At 49.1% G+C, this 25000-nt stretch overlaps 1 protein-coding gene and 1 long non-coding RNA gene across 3 annotated transcripts in view; one reads left to right on the plus strand and one right to left on the minus strand.

Moving 5' to 3' along the window:
* bahcc1b (BAH domain and coiled-coil containing 1b) overlaps window positions 1–18480 on the plus strand; it is a 64824-nt gene extending 46344 nt beyond the window's left edge. Inside the window, 14 exon segments of the mRNA XM_064323461.1 lie at window positions 1949–2063; window positions 3358–3535; window positions 3833–3985; window positions 4388–4552; window positions 5415–5685; window positions 6120–6145; window positions 6457–6574; window positions 7528–7603; window positions 8085–8193; window positions 8298–8414; window positions 9463–9585; window positions 9803–10929; window positions 12981–13217; window positions 14130–18480. Of these exon segments, the coding sequence (XP_064179531.1) occupies window positions 1949–2063; window positions 3358–3535; window positions 3833–3985; window positions 4388–4552; window positions 5415–5685; window positions 6120–6145; window positions 6457–6574; window positions 7528–7603; window positions 8085–8193; window positions 8298–8414; window positions 9463–9585; window positions 9803–10929; window positions 12981–13217; window positions 14130–14339 (3025 nt within the window). The 3' untranslated portion in view covers window positions 14340–18480.
* A 3517-nt stretch (window positions 18481–21997) lies between these two features.
* On the minus strand, window positions 21998–24705 carry LOC135249462 (uncharacterized). 2 transcript variants are annotated; one of them, XR_010328680.1, is made up of 4 exons: window positions 24577–24705; window positions 23077–23239; window positions 22424–22518; window positions 21998–22215 (listed from the first exon to the last, which is right to left on the minus strand). It is a non-coding gene; the product is annotated as an uncharacterized LOC135249462 (long non-coding RNA). The 2 variants fall into 2 exon arrangements; XR_010328681.1 differs by lacking the exon at window positions 23077–23239.
* Between the last annotated feature and the right edge of the window lie 295 nt (window positions 24706–25000).

Genomic DNA, 25000 nt, shown 5'->3' on the forward strand with positions numbered 1-25000 from the left:
AGTGTGTGTGTGTGTGTGTGTGTGTTGTGTGCGAGCTTGTGTTTGTGTGTGTGTGAGTGTGGTGTGTGTGTGGTGTTTGTGGGAGTTGTGTGTGGTGTTGTGTGTGGTGTCGTGTTTGTGTGTGAGTGTGTGTGTGCGCTTGTGTTTGTGTGTGAGTGTGTGTGTGTGTGTGTGACTTAGTGTTTGCTGAATGTGTGGTGTGTGTGCTGTGTGTGTGGGTGTTGGTGGGTTGTGTTTGTGTGGTTGAGTTTTGTGGTGTGAGTGTTGAGTGTGTGTGTGGTGTGTGTGGGTTTGTGTGTGTGTGGAGTGTGTGTGTGTGGTTTGGTGTGAGGTGTGTGTTGCGGTTGGGTGGTGGTGTGTGTGTGTGAGCTGTGTTTGTGTGTGTGAGTGTGTGTGTGTGTGTGTGGTTGTGTGCGGCTTGTGTTGTGTGTGTTGTGTGTGATGTGTGTGTATGGTGTGTGTGTGCGCTTGTGTTGTGGTGATGTGTGGTGTGGTTTGTGTGGAGGTGTGTGGGTGTTGTGGTGAGTGTGTGTGTGTGTGAGCTGTTTTGTGTGTGAGTGGTGTGTGGGTGTGGTTTGTGTGGAGTGTGTGGGTGTTGTGTGTGAGGTGTGTGGTGGGTGCGTTGTTTGTGTGGAGTGTGTGTTGGTGGTGTGAGGGGTTAGTTGTGGTGAGTGTGGGGGGTTGGTGTGGTGAAGTTTGGGCGTGGGGGTGAGTGGGGGGGGGTGTGTGAGTGGGGGGGGGGGGAGTTGGCAGTGGAGGGGGGGTAAGTTGGGGGGGTGGGGGGGGTAGAGTTGGGGGGGGAGGGGGGGGGGGGGTAAGTTGGGGGAGGGGGGGGGTAAGTTGGCGAGGAGGGGGGGTAAGTTGGCGAGGAGGGGGGTAAGTTGGCGAGGAGGGGGTAAGTTGGCGAGGAGGGGGTAAGTTGGCAGGAGGGGTAGTTGAGGGTGAGTGGCAGGACGTGGCAGTCAAGTTGCGAGGTATGGCGAGGGGGACTGCGCGGGGGTTGAGTGCATCCTGCGCTCTTCCTGTTTATTGATCCAGACTCGCGTCAGTCCGCGTCGGTCTCTGGCTTTCCCCTCTCTCTCCTGCTGTCTCTCTCCCTCTCTCTTTATCCCCCTCTCTCCCTTTCTTTCTGTCTTTATCGCTCTCTCTCTCCTTCTGTCTCTCTCTCTCTCTCTTATCCCTCTTCTTCTGCTTATGCTCGCTCTCCTTCTCTCCTCTCTCTCTCTCGGTCTCTCCTTACCTCTCTCTCTCTGCTCTCTCTTCTCTCATCATCTCTTCTCTATCTCTCTCTTCCTCCTCTCTTCTCATCTATATCCTCTCTCTCTCTTGCTGTCTCACATTATCTCTATTTCTGTGCCTTAAAACCAGCCCATGTTAGATTGTTGAGTATTTTCCAACATAATTGCATAGATGATCTGTGTGTGTGTGTGTGTGTGTGTGTCAGGTGTGTGTGTGTGTGTATGTATGTGTGTGTGCGTGTGTGTGTGTGTGTGTATGTGTGTGCGTGTATGTGTGTATGCGTGTGTGTGTGTATGTGTGCATACAGCAATAAAGATATGTAAAATAAACCCTACTGACCCACCCCCTCACAAACACATTCACAGTAAGTACTTAAAGAACAGACACATTCACACAGGCATGGGTGATTATTAAAGGCGAATGTGCAAAGGGGTTCCCCACACTGTCTCCTCTTGTTCACGGGGCTCTTGTTGGTCTGTCGGAGCTGACCCCTGACCCCTGATATTCCTCGCTTTGCTGTAAAACAAACGCATAAAAGGAATCTGTGATTTCATTCAGTGAAGGATGAAAGAAGGATGTAATTCACCCTCCACCTCTCTCTGGTCTTTCCCTCCTTTCTCTCTGTCTTGCTCTCTCTCTCTCTTGCTCTCCCCTTCCATTTTCTCTCAAGTCTTCGCTAATGAGTACCTCTCTCTGCTGTGATTGACAGGTCCCTGGGGGCGGGGCTTGGCCAGCTAATGGACGACCTGAGAGGGAGTGTCAGCAGCCAGCGAAAAGAGAAAACCCTGTCCAATCAGGTCTGGGACCAGCTCCACACTGCACAGGTCAGTGGCCATGTCCAATCAGGACTGTGACCAACCCCACACTGCACAGGTCAGTGACTCTGTCCAATCAGACCTGGGCAGAGGCACCACCCATCCAAACAGAGGGCAGGAGAATCAGCTGAGCGAGCTGTTGGCTCGGGGGGAGGGGCTATGTTGGTAATGAGGGGCAGCCAACCTGGACTTTAACAGTGTTTATTCCGCTAATGTACCTTTTTAACTGCTCTGATAACGTCCTCCTCTCTGAGGTCTCCATGCGGATCCATCTTTAGAGTCAAATCTGCTACACAAAATGGCTACAGCCCTGTAAATTTAAAGGTGTGGTTCAGAAGGTAAAGGTGTGGTTCAGAAGGTAAAGGTGTGGCTCAGAAGGTAAAGGTGTGGTTCAGAAGGTAAAGGTGTGGCTCAGAAGGTAAAGGTGTAGCTCAGAAGGTAAAGGTGTGGCTCAGAAGGTAAAGGTGTGTGGTTCAGAAGGTAAAGGTGTGTGGTTTAGAAGGTAAAGGTGTGGTTTAGAAGGTAAAGGTGTAGCTCAGAAGGTAAAGGTGTGGTTTAGAAGGTAAAGGTGTGTGGTTCAGAAGGTAAAGGTGTGTGGTTTAGAAGGTAAAGGTGTGGCTCAGAAGGTAAAGGTGTAGTTCAGAAGGTAAAGGTGTGGCTCAGAAGGTAAAGGTGTGGTTTAGAAGGTAAAGGTGTGGTTCAGAAGGTAAAGGTGTGGTTTAGAAGGTAAAGGTGTGGTTCAGAAGGTAAAGGTGTGGCTCAGAAGGTAAAGGTGTGGTTCAGAAGGTAAAGGTGTGGTTTAGAAGGTAAAGGTGTGGTTTAGAAGGTAAAGGTGTGGTTCAGAAGGTAGGTAAGGTGTGGCTCAGAAGGTAAAGGTGTGGTTTAGAAGGTAAAGGTGTGGTTTAGAAGGTAAAGGTGTGGCTTAGAAGGTAAAGGTGTGGTTCAGAAGGTAAAGGTGTGGTTTAGAAGGTAAAGGTGTAGCTCAGAAGGTAAAGGTGTGGTTTAGAAGGTAAAGGTGTGGTTTAGAAGGTAAAGATGTGTGGTTTAGAAGGTAAAGGTGTGGCTCAGAATGTGGGTGATGATTTACATACAGGTATCATAGATATCAGAATTGATAGAGTACAATAACACTATGGCTGTTTTTCCTGTCTTTCTCTCCCCCTCAATCCACCTCTCCTCCTGTTCCCTTCCCCTCTCTCTCCCTTCTTTCTTCCTCTCCTCCTTTCCCTCCTCCTCTCTCTCACCCTCCGTCCCTCTCCCCCCCCCCCCCCCCCACCCTGCCCCCCCCCGGTTGCGTAAGCAGAGTGAGGTCCCTGTGTCTGTGGGCTGTATGCCGGCTCAGCCAGTATTCCAGCTGCTGAAGCAGAAGGCCGCAGCGAATGGGGGTGCTGTCCTGGAGAGGGGGTTCCACCGCCGGGCCCCAGGGCCCCTCTGCACAGAGGGCAAACACTCCAGCACCGCCAGGGGCCACGGCAACACAGGTCAGTCAGGGGCCCACACATGCACACACACACACACACACACACACACACATACACGTATGCACACACGCACACACTCACACATACACACTCACATACACATATGCACACACGCACACACACACATATACACACACACATACACGTATGCACACACACACACATACACATACACACACGCATACTCACACACACAAACACACACACACACACACACACTCTCCTTGTACCTTGGTCAGTTCGTGCTCCTATGTGAGGGGCTGTTTTGAGGGGAGTGCACTTCCTGCTTCCCATCAGCCCTTGCAGGTAGGGGTGCACAGGAAGGCTGGGTGGGGCAGATGCTGATGCTGAGGCGGAACAGAACCAAGGCTCTGCAGACAGGACGCAGCACTGGGAAGAAACAGGAAGTGGCAGATACCTCCCACACAGAGAGCGAGTCCTCTCAGCGCGGTGAGAAGTTGGGCGGGGCGAAGCAGGCCAAGGGTGACAGGAGCAAGGACTAGCTGACTGATTGATTGACTGTTTGCTTGATGGGCTGGCTGATTGATTGATGGACTGACTGATTGATTTAAGGGCTGGCTGGTAGATGTATTGATGGATTGATAGATTAATTGATGGACTGACTGATAGATTTATTGATGGATTGATTGATTGATTGATGGATTGGCTGATAGATAGATAGATAGATAGATTGATTGATTGATTGATTGATTGATTGATTGATTGATTGATTGATTGATTGATTGACTGACTGACTGACTGATTTATTGACTAATTGATTGATAGGCTGGCTGATTGACTGATTGATTAGCCAGTGGTCACGGTTAATGCTTGACCTCCTCTGTCCTGCAGAGGAGGACAGCAGTCCGGACAGTGATAAAGAACACTACAGCAAAGCCACTTCTACCAAAGACTCCTCAATAAACCTGAATCTGACTGGTCCTTCTCCCTCTTCAGTTGTGAAGCTGGAAGCCAATCAGAAAGCAAAGAATAAGAAGGAAAGGCAAGGGCTCCTGGGTAAGTGTGTTTAAGCATGATAAACTGCCACTTTGTGCAAGAAATGAATTCAGCTTTATTTGCATAGAGGGTGTTATCACAAAGCCGCTTTACAGAGATGGCAGCTGGGCCGATTGTGCAGGGAACTCTCCCTGGCTGGTTACAGAAGAAACCCTGAGCAGAACCTGACTCAGAGCAGGGAGCCCATCCGCCGCTGGCTGGCACCGGTTAAAAAGGAAAATGGCAGTGCATAAATGTCAGTGGGTAGTACTGTCAGACAGGGGACAAGCGTGGAGCTGGAGCTGAACCAACTGTGTCTGGAGCAGCAGGCTCAGAAAAGAGAAGAAATATATGATCATTAGGCAGCACTGATATGCGTCTGAGCCGAGCAGGAGAGAGAGGTGCCTGTGTGCTGTAAGGAGAAATACCCTGGCAGAATAAATCTGTGGCTGCATAGCTAGAGGAGCAAAGGTGAAGGGCCAACAGTCATGAGGACAAGCCAGAGACTGTGCCCACCAGACCATGACTGTCCCATCTTACCACACTGACACCATGCATGACTGTCCCATCTTACCACACTGACTCCATGCATGACTGTCCCATCTTACCACACAGACACCATGCATGACTGTCCCATCTTACCACACTGACACCATGCATGACTGTCCCATCTTACCACACAGACACCATGCATGAGTGTCCCATCTTACCACACTGACACCATGCATGACTGACCCATCTTACCACACAGACACCATGCATGACTGACCCATCTGACCACACAGACACCATGCATGAAATGCTGTTTGTGGGGACAGGAGCAGAAATGCTGTTTGTGGGGAGGTTTGGAATGTTTTACCTGAGTTGTGGTGTTGGTTCTCAGGGTCTGTGAGAGTGCCCTGTATGGAGGAGGTGAAGGTGAGGAGGAGAACCCCCTATGGACCAGCCATGGGTACTACACAGAAGAGGTTCCTGGAGCCAGAAGAGGAGGAGGAGGAGGAGGAGGAAGGAGAGGAAGGAGAGGGGGGCAAGCGGTGCAAGCAGCTCTGCCAACAGGGGTCGGGGCTCCAGGGCTCACTTGCCACCAGCAGGAGGCTGAAGAAACTCACAGCAAGTATCGACAGAGTTATGGCAGAGAGCCATTATGGGACTGGGTGAGAGCGTGAGATGATTGGGTGAACACATGCCACCACACACAACACACCAGTGCCTGTGCAACATACCCTCGTCATCACAGTCATACACCACCCAGTACATAGGACTGACAGCACAGTGACAGCATTGCGTAACACCATGACACAACACACCACTCTAACATCTCGCAGTGCCTTGGAACCTTTTCTAGTGTTTATCTTATTTGTCAGAGACACTCGTTACCAGTAATTGATGTAATGACGTGCGTTTCCTATCCAGGAAAGCACCAGCTTCGTGAGCATCTCGGATGTGAGGAGACATTTAGTGTATCAAACGGAGCTGTGGAGGAGTCAGAGTCACTGATGTCGCGGGAAGGCGGCAGCCAGGCTGCTGAACTTCGCTATGAGGCTTCCAGATGGACGAGAGTTCTCAGTGAGCCGGCCCCCCGGCGCAGCCCCCCCCACAGGGAGACCCATCAAGGTGAGAATACACTCCCTATCCTCTTACCCACACGCACGCATGCTCACGCACACACCCACACATATGCACACACACACACACACACACACAGATACACATGCACACAGCCACACACACACGCACCCACACATACACCCACACACACACATACACATGCACATGCTGACCTGTGTACCAATGTATTGATCATGTATAAAAATGTCATATCATTCTAGCTGATGTTTTTACTGTGTTTGTGGTTTTTTGGGTTTGTGAGTCCTGCCAAGCTGTGTGACCGCTGTGTCTGTTGTTTTTGGGGTTTGTGGGGACAGTTCTGCCAAGCTGTGTGCTCAGTAAGGAGCAGCTGGTGGATGGGCTGAAGGTGCTTATCTCCAAGGAAGATGAACTCCTATATGCTGCCTACCTGCGCACTCTAGACCTGCCTGACATGTAAGCAAAAGCACTGTTCACTGGGCATTCTCAGATCTACGTTGCATTCTGGGTACTCTCAGATCCACATTGCATTCTGGGTACTCTCAGGCCCGTACTGCCTCCTTGGTACTGTCAGACTGGTACTACATTATGGGTACTCTCAGACTGGTACTACATTATAGGTACTCTCAGACTGGTACTACTATGGTATCTCGATGGTTACTTTGGTATTCAGACTGGTACTACATTATGGAGTCAGACTGTACTACAGGTACTTCAATGGTACTACATTATGGGTACTGTCAGACTGGTACTACATTATGGGTACTCTCAGACTGGTACTACATTATGGGTACTCTCAGACTGGTACTACATTATGGGTACTCTCAGACTGGTACTACATTATGGGTACTCTCAGACTGGTACTACATTATGGGTACTGTAGACTGGTACTACATTATAGGTACTCTCAGACTGGTACTACATTATGGGTACTGTCAGACTGGTACTACATTATGGGTACTGTCAGACTGGTGCTACATTATAGGTACTCTCAGACTGGTACTACATTATGGGTACTGTCAGACTGGTACTACATTATGGGTACTGTCAGACTGGTACTACATTATGGGTACTCTCAGACTGGTACTACATTATGGGTACTCTCAGACTGGTACTACATTATGGGTACTCTCAGACTGGTACTACATTATGGGTACTGTAAGACTGGTACTACATTATGGGTACTCTCAGACTGGTACTACATTATGGGTACTCTCAGACTGGTACTACATTATGGGTACTCTCAGACTGGTACTACGTTATAGGTACTGTCAGCAGCATTTGCAAGGCATACACAATGCATGTAAGACAGGGCATATACAATAGATAAACTGTTCTGTATTACATAGTATGCCTATGAAAACATAATAAAATAATAATTAATATAAATTTATTTTTATTTCCTTCAGATACAGTGTCGTTATTGAGGGTGAAAGACGAAACCGACCAAGAATTTACTCGCTGGAGCAGCTGCTGCAAGAGGCTGTGAGTTTTCCCTGCTTTATAGCAGCTTTACAACCGAACCCTAACCCAAAAACACCTCCTCCCACCTCCTCCCGCTCTCTCCAAAAACACCTCCTCCCACCTCCTCCCGCTCTCTCCAAAAACAACTCCTCCCACCTCCTCCCGCTCTCTCCAAACACCACCTCCTCCCGCTCTCTCCAGCTTTACAACCGAACCCTAACCCGAAAATACCTCCTCCCGCTCTCTCCAAACACCACCTCCTCCTGCCCTCTCTAAACACCACCCTCTCAAAACACCACCTCCAAACACCTCCTCTCGCTCTCTCCAAACACCACCTCCTCCTGCCCTCTCTAAACACCACCCTCTCAAAACACCATCTCCTCCCACCCCCTCCAAACACCACCTCCTCTCCCCCTCTCCAAACACCACCTCCTCCTGCCCTCTCCAAACAGCACCTCCTCCTCCCACCTCCTTCCACCCTCTCTGTGTGTTTGTGTTTCAGGTGCTGGATGTGCGGCCAGAGTCAGAGTTGATGTTGGAGCAGGGCGCCCGTGTGTGTGCGTACTGGAGCGAGCGCTCACGCTGCCTGTATCCTGGATACGTGCACAGAGGTGTGTGTGTATGTTTGTGTGTGAGTGCGTATGTGTGTGCACATGTGAATTCTACTCACTCTATTGGTTTAATCTTCCTTGTCATTGCGGTGTTTGTCCACCAGGGGGCCCTGGGGAGCAGCAGAAGGAGGGCAGTGTAATGGTGGAGTTTGATGATGGAGACAGAGGCTGGATCTCACTGCACAACATCCGGCTTCTCCCTCCAGGCTACCAGATCCGCTGTGAGTCCCCCGGCTCAGAGAGGGGCAGTGATTGGTTAAATCCATCCTCACGTATGGACACTCCCCCCGGTCAGAGAGGGGCAGTGATTGGTTACATCCATCCTCACATATGGCCACTCCCCCCAGTCAGAGAGGGGCAGTGATTGGTTACATCCATCCTCACGTATGGCCACTCCCCCCAGTCAGAGAGGGGCAGTGATTGGTTAAATCCATCCTCACGTATCGACCTTCCCCCGTCAGAGAGGGGCAGTGATTGGTTAAATCCATCCTCACGTATGGACACTCCCCCCGGTCAGAGAGGGGCAGTGATTGGTTACATCCATCCTCACATATGGCCACTCCCCCCAGTCAGAGAGGGGCAGTGATTGGTTACATCCATCCTCACGTATGGCCACTCCCCCCAGTCAGAGAGGGGCAGTGATTGGTTAAATCCATCCTCACGTATCGACACTCCCCCCGGTCAGAGAGGGGCAGTGATTGGTTAAATCCATCCTCACGTATGGACACTCCCCCCGGTCAGAGAGGGGCAGTGATTGGTTAAATCCATCCTCACGTATCGACACTCGCCCCGGTCAGAGAGGGGCAGTGATTGGTTAAATCTATCCTCACGTATCGACACTCGCCCCGGTCAGAGAGGGGCAGTGATTGGTTAAATCCATCCTCACGTATGGACACTCCCCCCGGTCAGAGAGGGGCAGTGATTGGTTAAATCCATCCTCACGTAAGGACACACCCCCTCTCATATGGACACTCCCCCAGCAGCTGGTGTTAATCGGAAAAGCAAAGGATGGGGAGGCCTGATGGCTCCCAAACACTCAGCCCTTAGCTTAGCTTAGCTGTGAGAGAGTGTTTCCGCATGGTGCGCCTGCATACTGTGTTCCTCAATGCATATTACAGATGTTCATGCGTTTTGCTTTTTCATGATCAGAAATGTTGGTCTTTTCTGATCATGAAATGTTGGTGTTCAGCATCTCTTCTTTGTGTAATAAAGGGATCATCTGAGCCACATAAAGTTGTCCCTCCCCCTCCTCCACCCCCCCCGCCCCAGGTGCGGAGCCTGCCCCCACCCTCCTGATGTCTGCCTGCCGCAGAAGGAGGAGCTTCACGCTGGAGAAGAGCACACTGACCAACACCTCCTCTGATAGGCCCTACGACAGCACTGCCAAACCAGGTAAGCCAATCACAGACCATTGCACCAGCACTGCCAAACCAGGTACACCAATCACAGACCAGTACACCAGCACTGCCAAACCAGGTAAGCTAATCACAGACCAGTGCTCCTGCACTGCCAAACCAGGTACACCAATCACAGACCAGTGCACCAGCACTACCAAACCGGTTTCTAATTTTTCTAATTTGAGCTCATGGTTTGTTTCATGGTTTCCCAGGGATACCAGACAGTGTGAACTCAGGGAGAAAGTGCACCCCCTCAGAGAGCAGCTGCCCCCCCATCAGCTGGCTCGCTGTGACCACGCCCAGGAGGCGGACCCCCCACAGCTTCTTCCCCCTCAATGGGGCGCCCCGGAGGGCCCTCAAAAGGCAGGAGGCAGACTTTTCTCCCTCACTGGCCCCGCCCACAGCCCCGCCCGCCAAGCCCATGTTCAGCAGCTCTTTTGAGGTGGACTCCTTCAGGAGCATCGCCCACGGCTGCACCTCCTTCTCCGCCCGGCACACGCCCGCGCCCCTGGGGGGCGGCGAGGGGGGCAGGCCCTGCCGGGGGGGCAGCGGGTGCCCTGTCAAACTGGACCATGAGGGAGTGACCGCACCCAAAACCAAGAGCAGCAAGGCCCTGCTGCAGCATGGCGGCGGTAAGGCTGGCGGGGCGGGGTTTGGGTCCAAAGGGGGCGTGTCCTCCGCCGTGCGCTACGCCCCCCCGGTCCTCCTCACCAAAGCCAGTAAGAAGGGTGGGGCTGGGGGCGGGGCTCAGGTGGAACTGCTCCTCGGGGGGCTGTCCCAGCTGCATGCGCCCCCCCAGGCTCTGCCGATGGATGTATTGGCAGAATACGACAGCGACTGCCACAGCGACTGCCACGCCTCCTACTCTGACATGGAGGAAGAGGAGGAAGAGGAGGAGCACCAGAGAGCCGCCATGGCCGGCCATTTCCTCTCCCGCCTCTCCATCTTTTCCTCCTCCTCTGGCTCCTCCTCTTCCTCCTCTTCCTCGCTCTGCTCCTCCTCCCTCTGCTCCTCTGAGAACGACTCCTCCTACAGCTCTGAGGATGAGGAGGGAGGCCCACTGCTCCTGCAGGGCTGCCTCTCCTCCCATCATGCACTGCTGCAGGCCCCCGAACCCCCGCTTCACTCCCCACCCGCTGCCCGTCACTCCTTTGGGGCCAAGGTTGCCGACGGAAACAAGCCAATCAGGAGGAAGGATGGCCCTGACTCCACCCCCTCCACCAAGACACCCAGGGACCCCGCCAGAAGACAGAGGCAGTTGCCGGGCGACACCCTGCCCAAGGCCGGCCCCTACCCGTCCACCCACCAGCTCTGGAAGTGGTCTGGGAACCCCACGCAGGTGGGTGCATTGCCATGGCGACAACCATTATTGCATCATAGCTGCTGAGGTGACAGCTGATTATTACCTAATTATTCCATCACACATCCAGGGCCTGTTCCCACAGTGCAGACATTCATGTCTGCAGCTGATTGTTTTGTGAACAGGGTTAGGGTTAGGGTATTATTGAGTGTTATTGAGGTAGGGTTAGGGTATTATTGAGTGTTATTGAGTTAGGGTTAGGGTATTATTGAGTGTTATTGTGTTAGGGTTAGGGGTAGGGTATTATTGAGTGTTATTGAGTTAGGGTTAGGGTATTATTGAGTGTTATTGAGTTAGGGTTAGGGTATTATTGAGTGTTATTGAGTTAGGGTTAGGGTATTATTATGTTATTGAGTTAGGTTATTGGTGTTAGGTTAGGGTTAGGGTATATGAGGTTATTGAGTTAGGTTAGGTTATTAGGGTGTTAGGTTAGGTTAGGGTTATGGTGTTATTGAGTGTTATTGAGTTAGGGTTAAGGTTTTGGTTAGGGGTTGGGTGTAGGGGTTAGGCTGTAGGGGTTAGGGTTTGGGTGTAGAGTTTAGGGTTAGGCTGTAGAGGTTAGGGTTTGGGTGTAGAGGTTAAGGTTATGGTTAGGCTGTAGAGGTTAGGGTTAGGGTTTGGGTTAGGGTTAGGCTGTAGACGTTAGGGTTAGGGTTTGGGCTAGGGTTTTTTTTTTGTCCCAGATCTGAGATTTTAGCCAGGACACTGGGGAACCCCCTACTCTTTGTGATAAGTGTCATGGGATCTTTAATGACCACAGTGAGTCAGGACCTCGGTTTAACGTCTCATCCGAAAGATGGCATCTCCTACAGCACAGTGTCCCCGTCACTGCACTGGGGCATTGGGGTTTATTTGACCAGAGGGGAGATTGCCCCCTGCTGGCCCACCAACACCACTTCCAGCAACAACTCAGTATTCCCTGGTGGTCTCCCATCCAAGTGCCAACCAAGCCCACACTTGCTTAGCTTCAGCCAGTCGGCAGGAGCAGAGTGCATGGTGGTATGGCTGCTGATATTGAGTGTTATTGAGTTTGGGTTAGGGTTAGGCTGTAGAGGTTAGGGTTATGGTATTTTTGAGCGTTATTCAGTTATGGTTAGGGTTAGGGTTTGGGTGTAGAAGTTAGGGTTATGGTATTATTGAGTGTTAATGTGTCAGGGTTAGGGTTAGGGTTAGGCTGTAGAGATTAGGATTAGGGTTTGGGTTAGGGTATTTTTGAGTGTTATTCAGTTATGGTTAGGGTTAGGGTTTGGGTGTAGAGGTTAGGGTTATTACATTACATTACATTACAGGCATTTAGCAGACGCTCTTATCCAGAGCGACTTACACAACTTTTACATAGCATTTTACATTGTATCCATTTATACAGCTGGATATATACTGAAGCAATTTCGGTTAAGTGCCTTGCTCAAGGGTACAACGGCAGTGTCCTACCCGGGAATCTAACCTACGACCTTTCAGTTACAAGCCCAGTTCCTTACCCACCGTGCTACACTCCGTCCTATGGTTATGGTATTATGGTATTATTGAGTGTTATTGAGTTAGGGTTAGGGTTTGGGTTAGGGTTAGGCTGTAGAGGTTAGGGTTAGGGTATTTTTGAGTGTTATTCAGTTATGGTTAGGGTTAGGGTTTGGGTGTAGAGGTTAGGGTTATGGTATTATTGAGTGTTATTGAGTTAGTGTTAGGGTTAGGGTTTGGGTGTAGAAGTTAGGGTTATGGTATTATTGAGTGTTAATGTGTCAGGGTTAGGGTTAGGGTTTGGGTGTAGAGGTTAGGGTTAGGCTGTAGAGGTTAGGATTAGGGTTTGGGTTAGAGTTAGGCTGTAGAGGTTAGGGTTAGGGTATTTTTGAGTGTTATTCAGTTATGGTTAGGGTTTAGGTGTAGAGGTTAGGGTTATGGTAGTATTGAGTGTTATTGAGTTAGGGTTAGGGTTAGGCTGTAGAGGTTAGGGTTATGGTTTGGGTTAGAGTTAGGCTGTAGAGGTTAGGGTTAGGGTATTTTTGAGTGTTATTGAGTGTGCGTCTCCCACGCAGAGGCGGGGAATGAAAGGGAAAGCGCGGAAGCTGTTCTACAAGGCGGTGGTTCGCGGCCGCGACACCGTGTGCGTGGGAGACTGCGCCGTCTTCCTGTCCGCGGGCCGCCCCCACCTGCCCTACGTGGGCCGCATCGAGAGCATGTGGCAGTCCTGGGCCAGCAACATGGTGGTGAAGGTCAAGTGGTTCTACCATCCAGAGGAGACCAAGATGGGCAAGAGGCCCCGAGACGGCAAGGTAGGCTAGCGAGAGAACATACTGCAGCAAGATTACATACTGAAGCAAGATTACATAGTGCAGCAAGATTACATACTGAAGCAAGATTACAAACTGCAGCGAGAGAACATACTGCAGCAAGATTACATACTGCAGCGAGAGAACATACTGCAGCAAGATTACAACTGCAGCAAGAAATTACAAACTGCAGCGAGAGAACATACTGCAGCAAGATTACTACTGCAGCAAACTTCAAGATTACATAGTGCAGCAAGATTACAATGCACAGGCTATGCAGCAGATTACATACTGCAGCAAGATTACAAACTGCAGCGAGAAAACACTGCAGCAAGATTACATACTGCAGCGAGAGAACATACTGCAGCAAGATTACAAACTGCAGCGAGAGAACATACTGCAGCAAGATTACATACTGCAGCGAGAGAACATACTGCAGCAAGATTACAAACTGCAGCAAGATTACAAACTGCAGCGAGAGAACATACTGCAGCAAGATTACATACTGCAGCAAGATTACATAGTGCAGCAAGATTACATACTGCAGCAAGATTACAAACTGCAGCGAGAAAACACTGCAGCAAGATTACATACTGCAGCGAGAGAACATACTGCAGCAAGATTACATACTGCAGCAAGATTACAAACTGCAGCGAGATTACAAACTGCAGCAAGATTACATACTGCAGCAAGATTACAAACTGCAGCAAGAGAACATACTGCAGCAAGATTACATACTGCAGCAAGATTACAAACTGCAGCGAGAGAACATACTGCAGCAAGATTACATACTGCAGAAAGATTACAAACTGCAGCGAGAGAACATACTGCAGCAAGATTACAAACTGCAGCAAACAAAATTACTCTCCCTCCCTCGCCCCTCTCTCTCTCTCCCTCTCTCTCTCTCTTTCCTAGCATGCCTTGTACCAGTCCAGTCATGAGGATGAGAATGATGTGCAGACCATTTCGCACAGGTGCCAGGTGGTGAGCCGGGCGGAGTACGAGTATCTGAGCCGCGGCAGGAAGCTGCCGCACAGCGCCCAGGACCTGTACTACCTGGCGGGTACCTACGACCCCGCCAGCGGGCAGCTGGTCACCGCCGAGGGCGAGGCCATCTGCTGCTAGCCCCGCCCACCTTGCCACTGAAAGGCCCCAGGACATGTGGCTGAGGCAGGGGCGTCTGTGGATTTGCCTGAGGGGAACGGAGGGCCATTGGAGCTCTATGCTGTCACGCACCCAAGGGCATGCTGGGAAAACCCAATCAGAGTGACTGCCCCGCCCTGCACTGCGAGGTTTAGGAGTACAAATTTAGCTGTTGTACTGGTTTCCCAGAGTCAGGGCATTCAACAGGAGGGGCACTGAAGGGTGAGGGGTCAAGGTTGAAGGGTCAGGTTTGAAGGGCTTTGTAACTGACTTAACTGTTCAAACCAACAGATTGTGCTGGTTATGAAGAAACTGGAGAGACCACATGCCCGTCAGCACAGCTTCACTGTCAGCAGGGTGTGTGTGAGTGTGTGTGTGTCTGTGTGTGTGTGTGCACGTGTGCGTGTGCATCTGTGTGTGTGTGTGTGCACGTGTGCGTGCGCGTGTGTGCACGTGTGTGTCTGTGTGTGTGTGTGAGTATGTGTGTGTGTGCGTGTGCACGTGTGTGCGTGTGTGTCTGTGTGTGCGTGTGTGTGTGCGTATGTGTGTGCGTGTGTGTATGTGTGTGCGTGTGCACGTGCGCGTGTGTGCATGTGTCTGTGTGTGCATGTGTGACTGTGTGTGCGTGTGTGTCTGTGTGTGCGTGTGCGTGTGTGTCTGTGTGTGCGTGTGTGCTGTGTGTGCGTGTGTGTGTGCGTGTGCGTGTATGTGTGTCCGTGTGTGTGTCTCTGTGTGTGTGCGTGTGCGTGTGTGTCTGTGTGTGTGCGTGTGTGTATGTGTGTGCGTGTGTGTCTGTGTGTGCGTGTGCGTGTGTGTCTGTGTGTGTGCGTGTGCGTGTGTGTGCGTGTGCACGTGTGTGTGATTATTGCAGTGTGTACAGTCATCTCTCCAGAACATCTCTCCATTTTTTACCAGATAACTGACTGATTGAGTTTATAAATATATGAATAAATATTCTTAAAAATTGGACAGATTTCCAAATCAAGCTATACAATTCAGTACCTCTTGCCTACCTTCTGATTCAGGTCTATATTATGTGTCAATTGTTGTTTTTTAGAAGGAATGGGGATGTGTGATGAGTTTTATTATCGTTTTTAACACCGCGCTGGGCCGCTGTTCAGCTGATTGTGTTCCCTTTATCTCCTTATTGATCGGTCAGCCGAAACTTGTTTGCGTTAGTGGCTGTAATCTCTTGTTTAACACTGTAATGTTGTTTAACACTTAATGTGAAAACATACTGTAGATTTATCAGGTTTCTGTAAAAACTATACCAAAGCGAAGGTGGGATGTTCCCTGAATCCCCATGATGTTTGAAACTGCAATTATAAATCTCTCCTGGACCCTGTGATCTGAGCAGGAGGGTCTACTAACGTTTGCAGCAGTGTTAAGGCGATGTTCAGAGAATGTTACTGGAGTGCTCATGAATGCATTGCTGAGTAGGACAATCCGATCAGTGAGGCAGGGCTGAGATTTTGGCTCAGTCTGGATGTAGTACTGTAAGTTACGGTTTAATGCTTTTTTTTTTGCCAAAAATGTTTTTTTTTTGTCTTTGCTTTGCTTCTTTGTGTCTGACACTATCTTAAAGGCTGCTTAAAACAGGGGGTGGAGGGCACGGGGGGGGGGGGGGTGAGCTACGTCTCCCGTGTCCAGTTTTGTACAGTCATCTGTTGCCAAAAACACGGTTTTTCCGGCCTGTGCTGGGCTTTGTGTCCCCCGAGGGATATATGGGAGAGGTACAGCGTATGATTGGGTCTCCTCTGCCTTCCCTCTGCTCATACGTGGCTTGGGGCTGCAATGTGAAAAGAAGTAGCTGGTTGGCACTGTGTGTTTCAGGGGAGAACCACGAGTTTGTCTGCATTCTCCCGAGCCAGCAGCAGGGGGCATATGTGAGCACACTTGTGCAATTTGGACATTCCAAACGTGGGTGGGATTGAAGATGCCAAATTTGAAAAATAAATAACAATGAATTATAGTGTGGGTGGTGTACATGTTTTGTTATTTTCTGAGCCCTCAGCATTTATGTAAACTAACACTGGATTCACCTGTGAGTGTGCTCAGACAGGAAGCAGCTGTGTGCCTTTCAGACTGTTCACAGGAAGTGACCTCATTGAGTGACCTGAATTTGGCCCCCCAGTGGGAACTTCAAAGATATATTTTTTTTGGTCAGGTTATTTTGCTTTCTTTCAGTTGTTTTTGAAATAATAATTTAAGGTATGGTTTCTTTGTTAAAGCATCTTTATTTATAACCATTTTATTGCATTTTGTTCCATTTATTTTCTCTTTATAAAGGATGTCAAAACTTTATTAATTTTTGTTGATTTAATTGTGCGTATTGTTGTCTAAATTTCATGTCATCTTTTTACAGCCTTTGATTTGGAAAGTAGACTGTAAGTTAAGAACTGGAGTAGAGTCCTTCTGGCTTTCCAGGACCCATGAAATTAGGGGCTTTTGGAAGTGACAGCTTCCTGTAAAATACTAATGGTTAAAAAGCAGAGTGACCAGGCTTGACCGAGTTTGGCCACATTCTGAAAGCTGAAATGTGCAGGTCAGGTGATGCTGGGAACTCCAGATGCCACATAACCTGGCATAATGAGAGGCAGCCAGACAAAACACAGACATGCAGTCGTGTGTGTGTGTGTGTGTACCACTGCTGGGCCGGTTCTCTCTCCCTCTGGCAGTGTGTGTGTGTGTGTGTGTGTACCACTGCTGGGCCGGTTCTCTCTCCCTCTGGCAGTGTGTGTGTGTGTGTGTGTGTACCACTGCTGGGCCAGTTCTCTCTCCCTCTGGCAGTGTGTGTGTGTGTGTGTGTGTGTGTGTATAGTGTGTGAGTGTGTGTGTGTGTGTAAGGGTGTGCGTGCATGTGTGTACGTGCGTGTGTGTGTGTGTGTGTGTGTAAGGGTGTGTGTGTGTGTATAGTGTGTGTGTGTGTGTGTCTGTATATCCACGGTGCGCAGAACTGCATTGTTATTGAGTACTCACAGTGTTCGTTGGCCCGTTCCCCCGAACCACCAGAGACCACAACGCTCACCCAAACCGCCAGAGACCACAACGCTCACCCAAACTACCAGAGAGACCACAACATTCCCCCAAACCGACAGAGAGACCACAACGCTCACCAAAACCACCAGAGAGACCACAACGCTCACCCAAACCGCCAGAGAGACCACAACGCTCACCCAAACTGCCAGAGAGACCACAACGCTCACCCAAACCACCAGAGAGACCACAACGCTCACCCAAACCACCAGAGAGACCACAAAGCTCACCCAAACTACCAGAGAGACCACAACATTCCCCCAAACTGCCAGAGAGACCACAACGATCTCCCAAACCACCAGAGAGACCACAACGCTCACCCAAACCACCAGAGGCCACAACGCTCACCCAAACCACCAGAGAGACCACAACATTCCCCCAAACCGCCAGAGACCACAACGCTCACCTAAACTGCCAGAGAGATCACAACATTCCCCCAAACCACCAGAGAGACCACAACATTCCCCCAAACCGCCAGAGAGACTACTACATGCACCCAAACCACCAGAGAGACCACAGCATTCCCCCAAACTGCCAGAGAGACTACTACACTCACCCAAACCACCAGAGAGACCACAACATTCCCCCAAACTGCCAGAGAGACTACTATACTTACCCAAAACGCCAGAGAGACCACAATGCTCACCCAAACTACCAGAGAGACCACAACGCTCACCCAAACCACCAGAGAGACCACAACATTCCCCCAAACCTCCAGAGAGACCACAACATTCCCCCAAACCGGCAGAGAGACCAGGTCCACAGCATTACATATGACATCGCTCAGATTGCTGAGAAAATATTGGAATATTTTAACACTGATTGAAAGAATTTTCATATGAATATTGTTCCTTGTTATTATTTTTTGTTTATATTTCTTTTATTTTCATAACTCACTTTTTGTTTTCTAATTGAGATTTAGTATTGTAAAAAAATTGTAAATTTGTACAGTATGACTTTTTATGGTTTTATTTTTGGGGTGAACAATCGAAGAAATTGTGTCTATAAATATTAAACTATGTGAAAGCATTTTAGTATCAAGACCTTTATAGGTGGCTTATGAATAAATAAATTCATAGAAAATGTATGTGGTTATGCACTGTTCATTGTTTTTATCCTTGAAGCGGCTTGTTAGTTGAGTATTTGTCAAATCTTTTCAGCACTGGATACCATCTTCTTTCTACTAAAGGTCAACACTCTATGGCACACCCCCACTCCCCAGCTCATGATCTGATTTGCTGGATTTTGAGAGCATTTAAGCAGTTTACCCAATCAAAGTAAAGGGGTCTGGTGTGTGTCATATTCCCCTGGCGTGGTCTGGGTGCACTGATGGGTAAGCTGAGTCTCAGTCAATATTGGCACAGGGACGTCCTGTTGACTCCATGTTGGGGTTCGGGTTTGGGTCCTCCCTGCCATGGGCAGCGATGGCTGTGTCCCCTCTCCACAGAGCCAGATGGCTCGACCCGCGGGTCACTGATGTTCTCCACACGCCACAGACCTTCACCCCTGTCCCTGGAGCTGAACCCAATCCAACCGCCGTGGAATGTTCTGGAATGACGCCTGAGATGGCGTTCTCCACTTCTCCCCTGAGCGCGACCTGATTGGCTCTCTCCTCATTGACTCTCTCCTCATTGGCTGTCTCATGGAGGAGAGGTGAGGTGTTCCTCCTGCAGAATCCCGGATGCTGGCTGACTCTGTGTCACTCACAGGCTGCACTGCCCAGCAGGAAGGAGGAGCATTACAGGGCATGGACACAGGTGTACAGGTATGCAGACAGGTAGGCTCACCGGCAGGAAACATTCAGATAAGTAGACTGAAACTGAGTTTCAGAACCTGCCCTTAAAGCCATATGATGGATGGAGTGGTTTACTCACTCCTAATGGATGGAGTGGTTTACTCACTCCTGATGGATGGAGTGGTTTTCTCACTCCTGATGAATGGAGTGGTTTGCTCACTCCTCATGGGTGGAGTGGTTTGCTCACTCCTGATGAATGGCACAGGGAATGTGGGGTTATTGTATGAAGTGAACCCCAATCTGCAGTTTATGAATGAGTTTATACAGAGTCTATCAGTGAGTGTCACTGAGTGGAAGTGTGTGCATGTGTGTGTGTCTAAATGAGTATGTGTGTGAGTGTGAGCATGTGTGCATGTGTGTGTGTCTGAAAGTGTGTGTGTGTGTGTGTGTATGTTGCAGCTTTCAAATGTGGTAATCTCTACCCCCTAACCTACAGGGATGACCCAATGGCACTCTGGGTAAGAGGTGTACCCAACCACCTCCCCCCCTCACCCCACCCCCCTAACCCCCACCAAGGGCCTGGAACCTGGGGTTAATGAGCACCCATCACTCACTCTGCTGTGCACAGACTTGGAAAGGGCTGTGAGAGAGATGGAATGTGTGTATGTGTGTGTGCGCGCACGTGCACGTGCTTGTGTATATGCGTGCATCCGTGTGTGTGTGCGTGCATGTGTGTCTGTGTTTGCATGCGTGCATCTGTGTGTGTATGCGTGTGCGCGTGTGTGTCTGTATGTGTATGCATGCATGCGTGTGCGTTTGTGTGAGTGCATGCGTGTCTGTATGTGTGTGTGTTTCTGTGTTTGTGCGTGTGTGCAGCACATACCTGCACCTCATAAATGTCTCACCCCAGGTGACCCTGTCTGGTCTGGAGGGGTCGGGGGGGGGGTGGGGGGGAGGGGGGTGGAGGGGTGAGGTGTTGGTGGTTCACTAAAAGGCAAACTGATCCTGGTTTCCATTTAAAGGGGATTAACCCTCATCCATCATCCTCCCCTTTAAGAGCTGTCAGACCTGCAATCTACAGGCCCCATGCCTACAGACCTATAAACTACAGGCCCCAAACCTACAGACCTAAAAACTACAGGCCCCAAACCTACAGACCTATAAACTACAGGCCCCAAACCTACAGATCTATAAACTACAGGCCCCATGCCTACAGACCTATAAACTACAGGCCCCAAACCTATAGGTCTATAAACTACAGGCCCCAAACCTACAGATCTATAAACTACAGGCCCCATGCCTACAGACCTATAAACTACAGGCCCCAAACCTACAGACCTAAAAACTACAGGCCCCACACTTACAGGCCTATAAACTACAGGCTCCAAACCTACAGACCTATAAACTACAGGCCCCACACCTACAGACCTATAAACTACAGGCCCCAAACCTACAGACCTATAACCTGCAGGTCCCAAACCTACAGACCTATAAACTACATGCCCCAAACCTACAGACCTAAAAACTACAGGCCCCACACTTACAGACCTGTAAACTACAGGCTCCAAACCTACAGACCTATAAACTACAGGCCCCACACCTACAGACCTATAAACTACAGGCCCCACACCTACAGACCTATAAACTACAGGCCTCAAACCTACAGACCTATAAACTAAAAGCCCCAAACCTACAGACCTATAAACTACAGGCCCCAAACCTACAGACCTATAAACTACAGGCCCCAAACCTACAGACCTATAAACTACAGGCCCCAAACCTACAGACCTATAAACTACAGGCCCCAAACCTACAGATCTATAAACTACAGGCCCCAAACCTACAGACCTATAAACTACAGGCCCCAAACCTACAGACCTATAAATCACAGCTGTAAACAGTCGCACACACATGCAAACACACACACACATACATGTGTAAACGTGTGAACACACACACACACACACACACACACATTTATTTATTGCGCTGACACCCCCTTGTCTCGCCCCATTTCCAAACAGCTGTTCTCTCAAGCACAACAACCTGTGCAAATCACACACAGATGATGTTCAAGGCTGCCAGTTCTGCTCTCTAAAATCAGTACACCTGAGTAAGGCTGCCAAGTCTGCTCTCTAAAATCAGCACACCTGAGTAGGGCTGCCAGGTCTGCTCTCTAAAGTCATGGTGGTGCTGTGAGCTGTGAGCCGGACTGAGAGCTGTATGGTGGTGCTGTGAGCTGGACTGAGAGCTGTATGGTGGTGCTGTGAGCTGGACTGAGAGCTGTATGGTGGTGCTGTGAGCTGGACTGAGAGCTGTATGGTGGTGCTGTGAGCTGGACTGAGAGCTGTATGGTGGTGCTGTGAGCTGGACTGAGAGCTGTATGGTGGTGCTGTGAGCTGGACTGAGAGCTGTATGGTGGTGCTGTGAGCTGGACTGAGAGCTGTATGGTGGTGCTGTGAGCCGGACTGAGAGCTGTATGGTGGTGCTGTGAGCTGGACTGAGAGCTGTATGGTGGTGCTGTGAGCTGGACTGAGAGCTGTATGGTGGTGCTGTGAGCTGGACTGAGAGCTGTATGGTGGTGCTGTGAGCTGGACTGAGAGCTGTATGGTGGTGCTGTGAGCGTGCTCAGTGACGCTCAGAAGCCGCTGTTTAATTAGCAGCTACACGCTGTGCTCCAGCAGCCTGCCTGCAGCTGATAACTCTGGGAGGGAGGCGTGGGGGGGGGGGGAGGCTTGTCCTGAGGAATGGACACCAGATTCTTCATTTAATTAAATATCTGGAAAGCAAATATTTTCCAACAAGTACTTTTAAAAAAGCATTAGTCATCACCAACAGCTGTCAGGAAATAATATTGGCCAATGTGGGTATTATTTTATTTTATGAGTTTATTATATTAATTTCCGTTGTTATTTTTCCTTAGCTCTGCTAAAGGGAAAATTCAGAACCAGAGTTTTCACCTGTACACTGTTTTCTTCCCTGTTTGGAAGGCCCAGTCATGCTGAAACTGCCTGTCTTCTGATGATACCATTGTGCGTGTGATCAACAGGAACTGCTGAACTGAAGCAGGAAATGCCCACATAGCATCTGGAGTTTTTGAAGAAGGAAGTAAAGTCAAGAGCCCTCAGCTTGTGGGCCACGTGGGTTAAATCGTATCACAGGAAGTGGTGAAAAGGTGCTTAAAACCGCAAAGAAAAACTCAAAAAAGAGAAATAAGAGAGCAAAGTTTGCATATTCAGGTTTGTAATAATACTGGAACAAACAAACTCCTACACGGTGCTGGGGTATGACCTACCAGCCTCAGAAAACACTGTCTGTCAGGGACGGGCTTCATCCACAGACTCCCAGGATGCATCACTGCACAGGACCCGACGGCCAGAGCGAGCGGTTCTGTGGGGTTTGGGCCCAGGGGGCCAGAGCGAGCGGTTCTGTGGGGTTCATAATTGGAGTGATTATACACGTCCTTTTAAATATTGCCAGTAGACTTTGATCACCTTCCTTTAGAATGTAGCCAACTACAGGAATTTTTTTTTTTTTTATCAGAAAATGATTTATTTCACCTTTAGTGCACAAGTTTGTAAGTCTGTGTTATGAACTGTCATTACTTTAAATATGAATTAGAGATGGCCACCTCAGAAAATGATTTCTTTAATTTCATATCATAATTTCAAACAGCAGTTTGAACCAAAACAGATGCTTAATCCTTCGTCCACATCGCAATAGACATAGACCCATTAAACGCAACCTGGTTTATGAAGCTACTACTTTTTAAAATTTTATCTTTTTCAAATATCAGATCCAGATATGCATCCCATAGCCTATTTTAAGCCCAGCATTAGACCTCTTCATGTTTTTGGTAGTGAAAATCATTTGATTCCTGAAAAACCTTGACAACGCAGCACGTGCCCTTTTGGCTGGTGTGTACCGGATATTGGAAGACTGACTGACCGGCCTAAAGCAGATATGGTCCTGAGAATGTTCCCAACGTTTGGCTTCACTGGTCCTGTGCGAGGAATTTACGATCCATTGGGTTTCTTGCGTTGGTGGGGAGTACCAAGCCAAAATCCATTGGCCAGCATCGCGCTTCTGACCGGGTTTGCTCTTGTCGAGGCTGCGAGGGGCACGCAGTTAAAAGACGCACCACAATAAAGATGAATTAAATAGCCAGATTGATTCTCGCGTGTATTTCACGTCTCTTAAAATGCGCAGTTGTATAACTTCCAGAAATGTGAAATACTACCGTGCCTGGCGGGAGGTGGGGGGAGGGTGAAAAAAAATCTATTAGTAATAAAAAATGAAATAAAATAACATGGAAGGTGACAGGTTTGCACGTGGCGCCTGCATTTGTGCTTCAAGTATAGAGGTGATGTACAGTTAAATATCATATCTAATAATCATGTTTTTAAAAGAAATCATATTAGGGATGTAAAGAGGTGCGGTGCAAAATGTCAGATCCCTGTTAGTTTCACGCACTGCCTGATAGATGCGAAGCGACAGACCGATGGCGCTAGCTTTGAGATCGCGGGCGGTGGGGGGGCGGGGGGGGTAGGGTAGGGGATCCGTCGAGTGAGAACAAGGGAGGAGGCGGGTCGAATGGGAACCAGTTCAACCAATCAAATAGCACCGGAGGAGGGGACGTGGCTTTTCTGATGCCTATTCAGCCCGTCAGCGCCGCACAATTCTCACACCCCACGTGGGAGAGACAACAGGGGCCATATGACAAGCCTCTTCTGGCCAATCATTGAACAGCAAGGTGTTAATCCCAAATCGGATTGGATAAAGAGAATTTTCTAACGCACATTCAAATTACTTTTAACCCCCCTACCCCCGACTTGTATCACATTAAGCACGCGGTCAATGAGTCGTTTATTAAATATAAAAATGGAAAGTTTCATTAGACTACAGTTGTACCGTGTTCATAAAATCTGCGTCTGAAGCGCTGCATAAATTGCTCGTTGAATGGAAATAAATTCGTATGGAAATAAAAGCCTGCCAATATTTGAATTAATCATGTCGTGCGACGCTGGAAACTTTGGGTTGACAAAAAAAAAAAAAAAATCACCAGTGCAGCCCGTGCGCGAAGCGATTGACCAGCGTCAGAGGTCGCCCAATACAAAGCTAAACGGCACGTGCTTATTTAAGAGTTAAGATATACAGTTATTAAAACGAATGTTAAAGTGGTGCATTAAGAATAACGGGCAAAATTCACGAACAAAAAATTTATTTCGCCTGTTATATTGCCAGAATAACCTGGCAGGCTATCGCCATAATGTACACTAACGTGTCATTTCACACTTTTAAGTGTTTAAATAAACAGCTGCGTGAAAATGCTCATTTAGATAACATTCCCGTGTTGGTGTCTTTGGATTTCGCTACAGATGTGCCCGGAACTGCCCATTAGTGAACCGGCGGTAAAAGCCTGATTAAAATAGTTATGACAAATATCACCTTTCCGTTTTCGCGGTCCCTCCTGAGCCAGTGGGGCTGACAGACTGAACATGAGTCCTTCATTTTCTCAGAACGCTGGCTTGCATCTTCCAGCCCTTATCATGACCGCCACCTTGATGGACAAAAGGAACTCCAACACTGCCACCCAGCGGCAGCGCTGCGAAGTTCATTAGACGCGGAAGGGGGACGATAGTTACCATCTCAGTATTTCAGAGAGCACAGAGAACCGCATTTTCTTCGGACAAAAAAGGGCAATTTTGTGTTGAAACGGCCAGTAGAAATGTGTTATAATAATTCAAAAAACTATAATAAATTTTACTACTTCTGGTAACTATGGTTGCTACAATGGCTACTGCAACTGCTAATAACAACAACAACAATACTACTACTACTACTACTACTACTACTACTAATAATAATAATA

This window comes from Anguilla rostrata, chromosome 2 (genome assembly GCF_018555375.3).
Source record: "Anguilla rostrata isolate EN2019 chromosome 2, ASM1855537v3, whole genome shotgun sequence".
NCBI classification, from domain to species: Eukaryota; Metazoa; Chordata; class Actinopteri; order Anguilliformes; family Anguillidae; genus Anguilla; species Anguilla rostrata.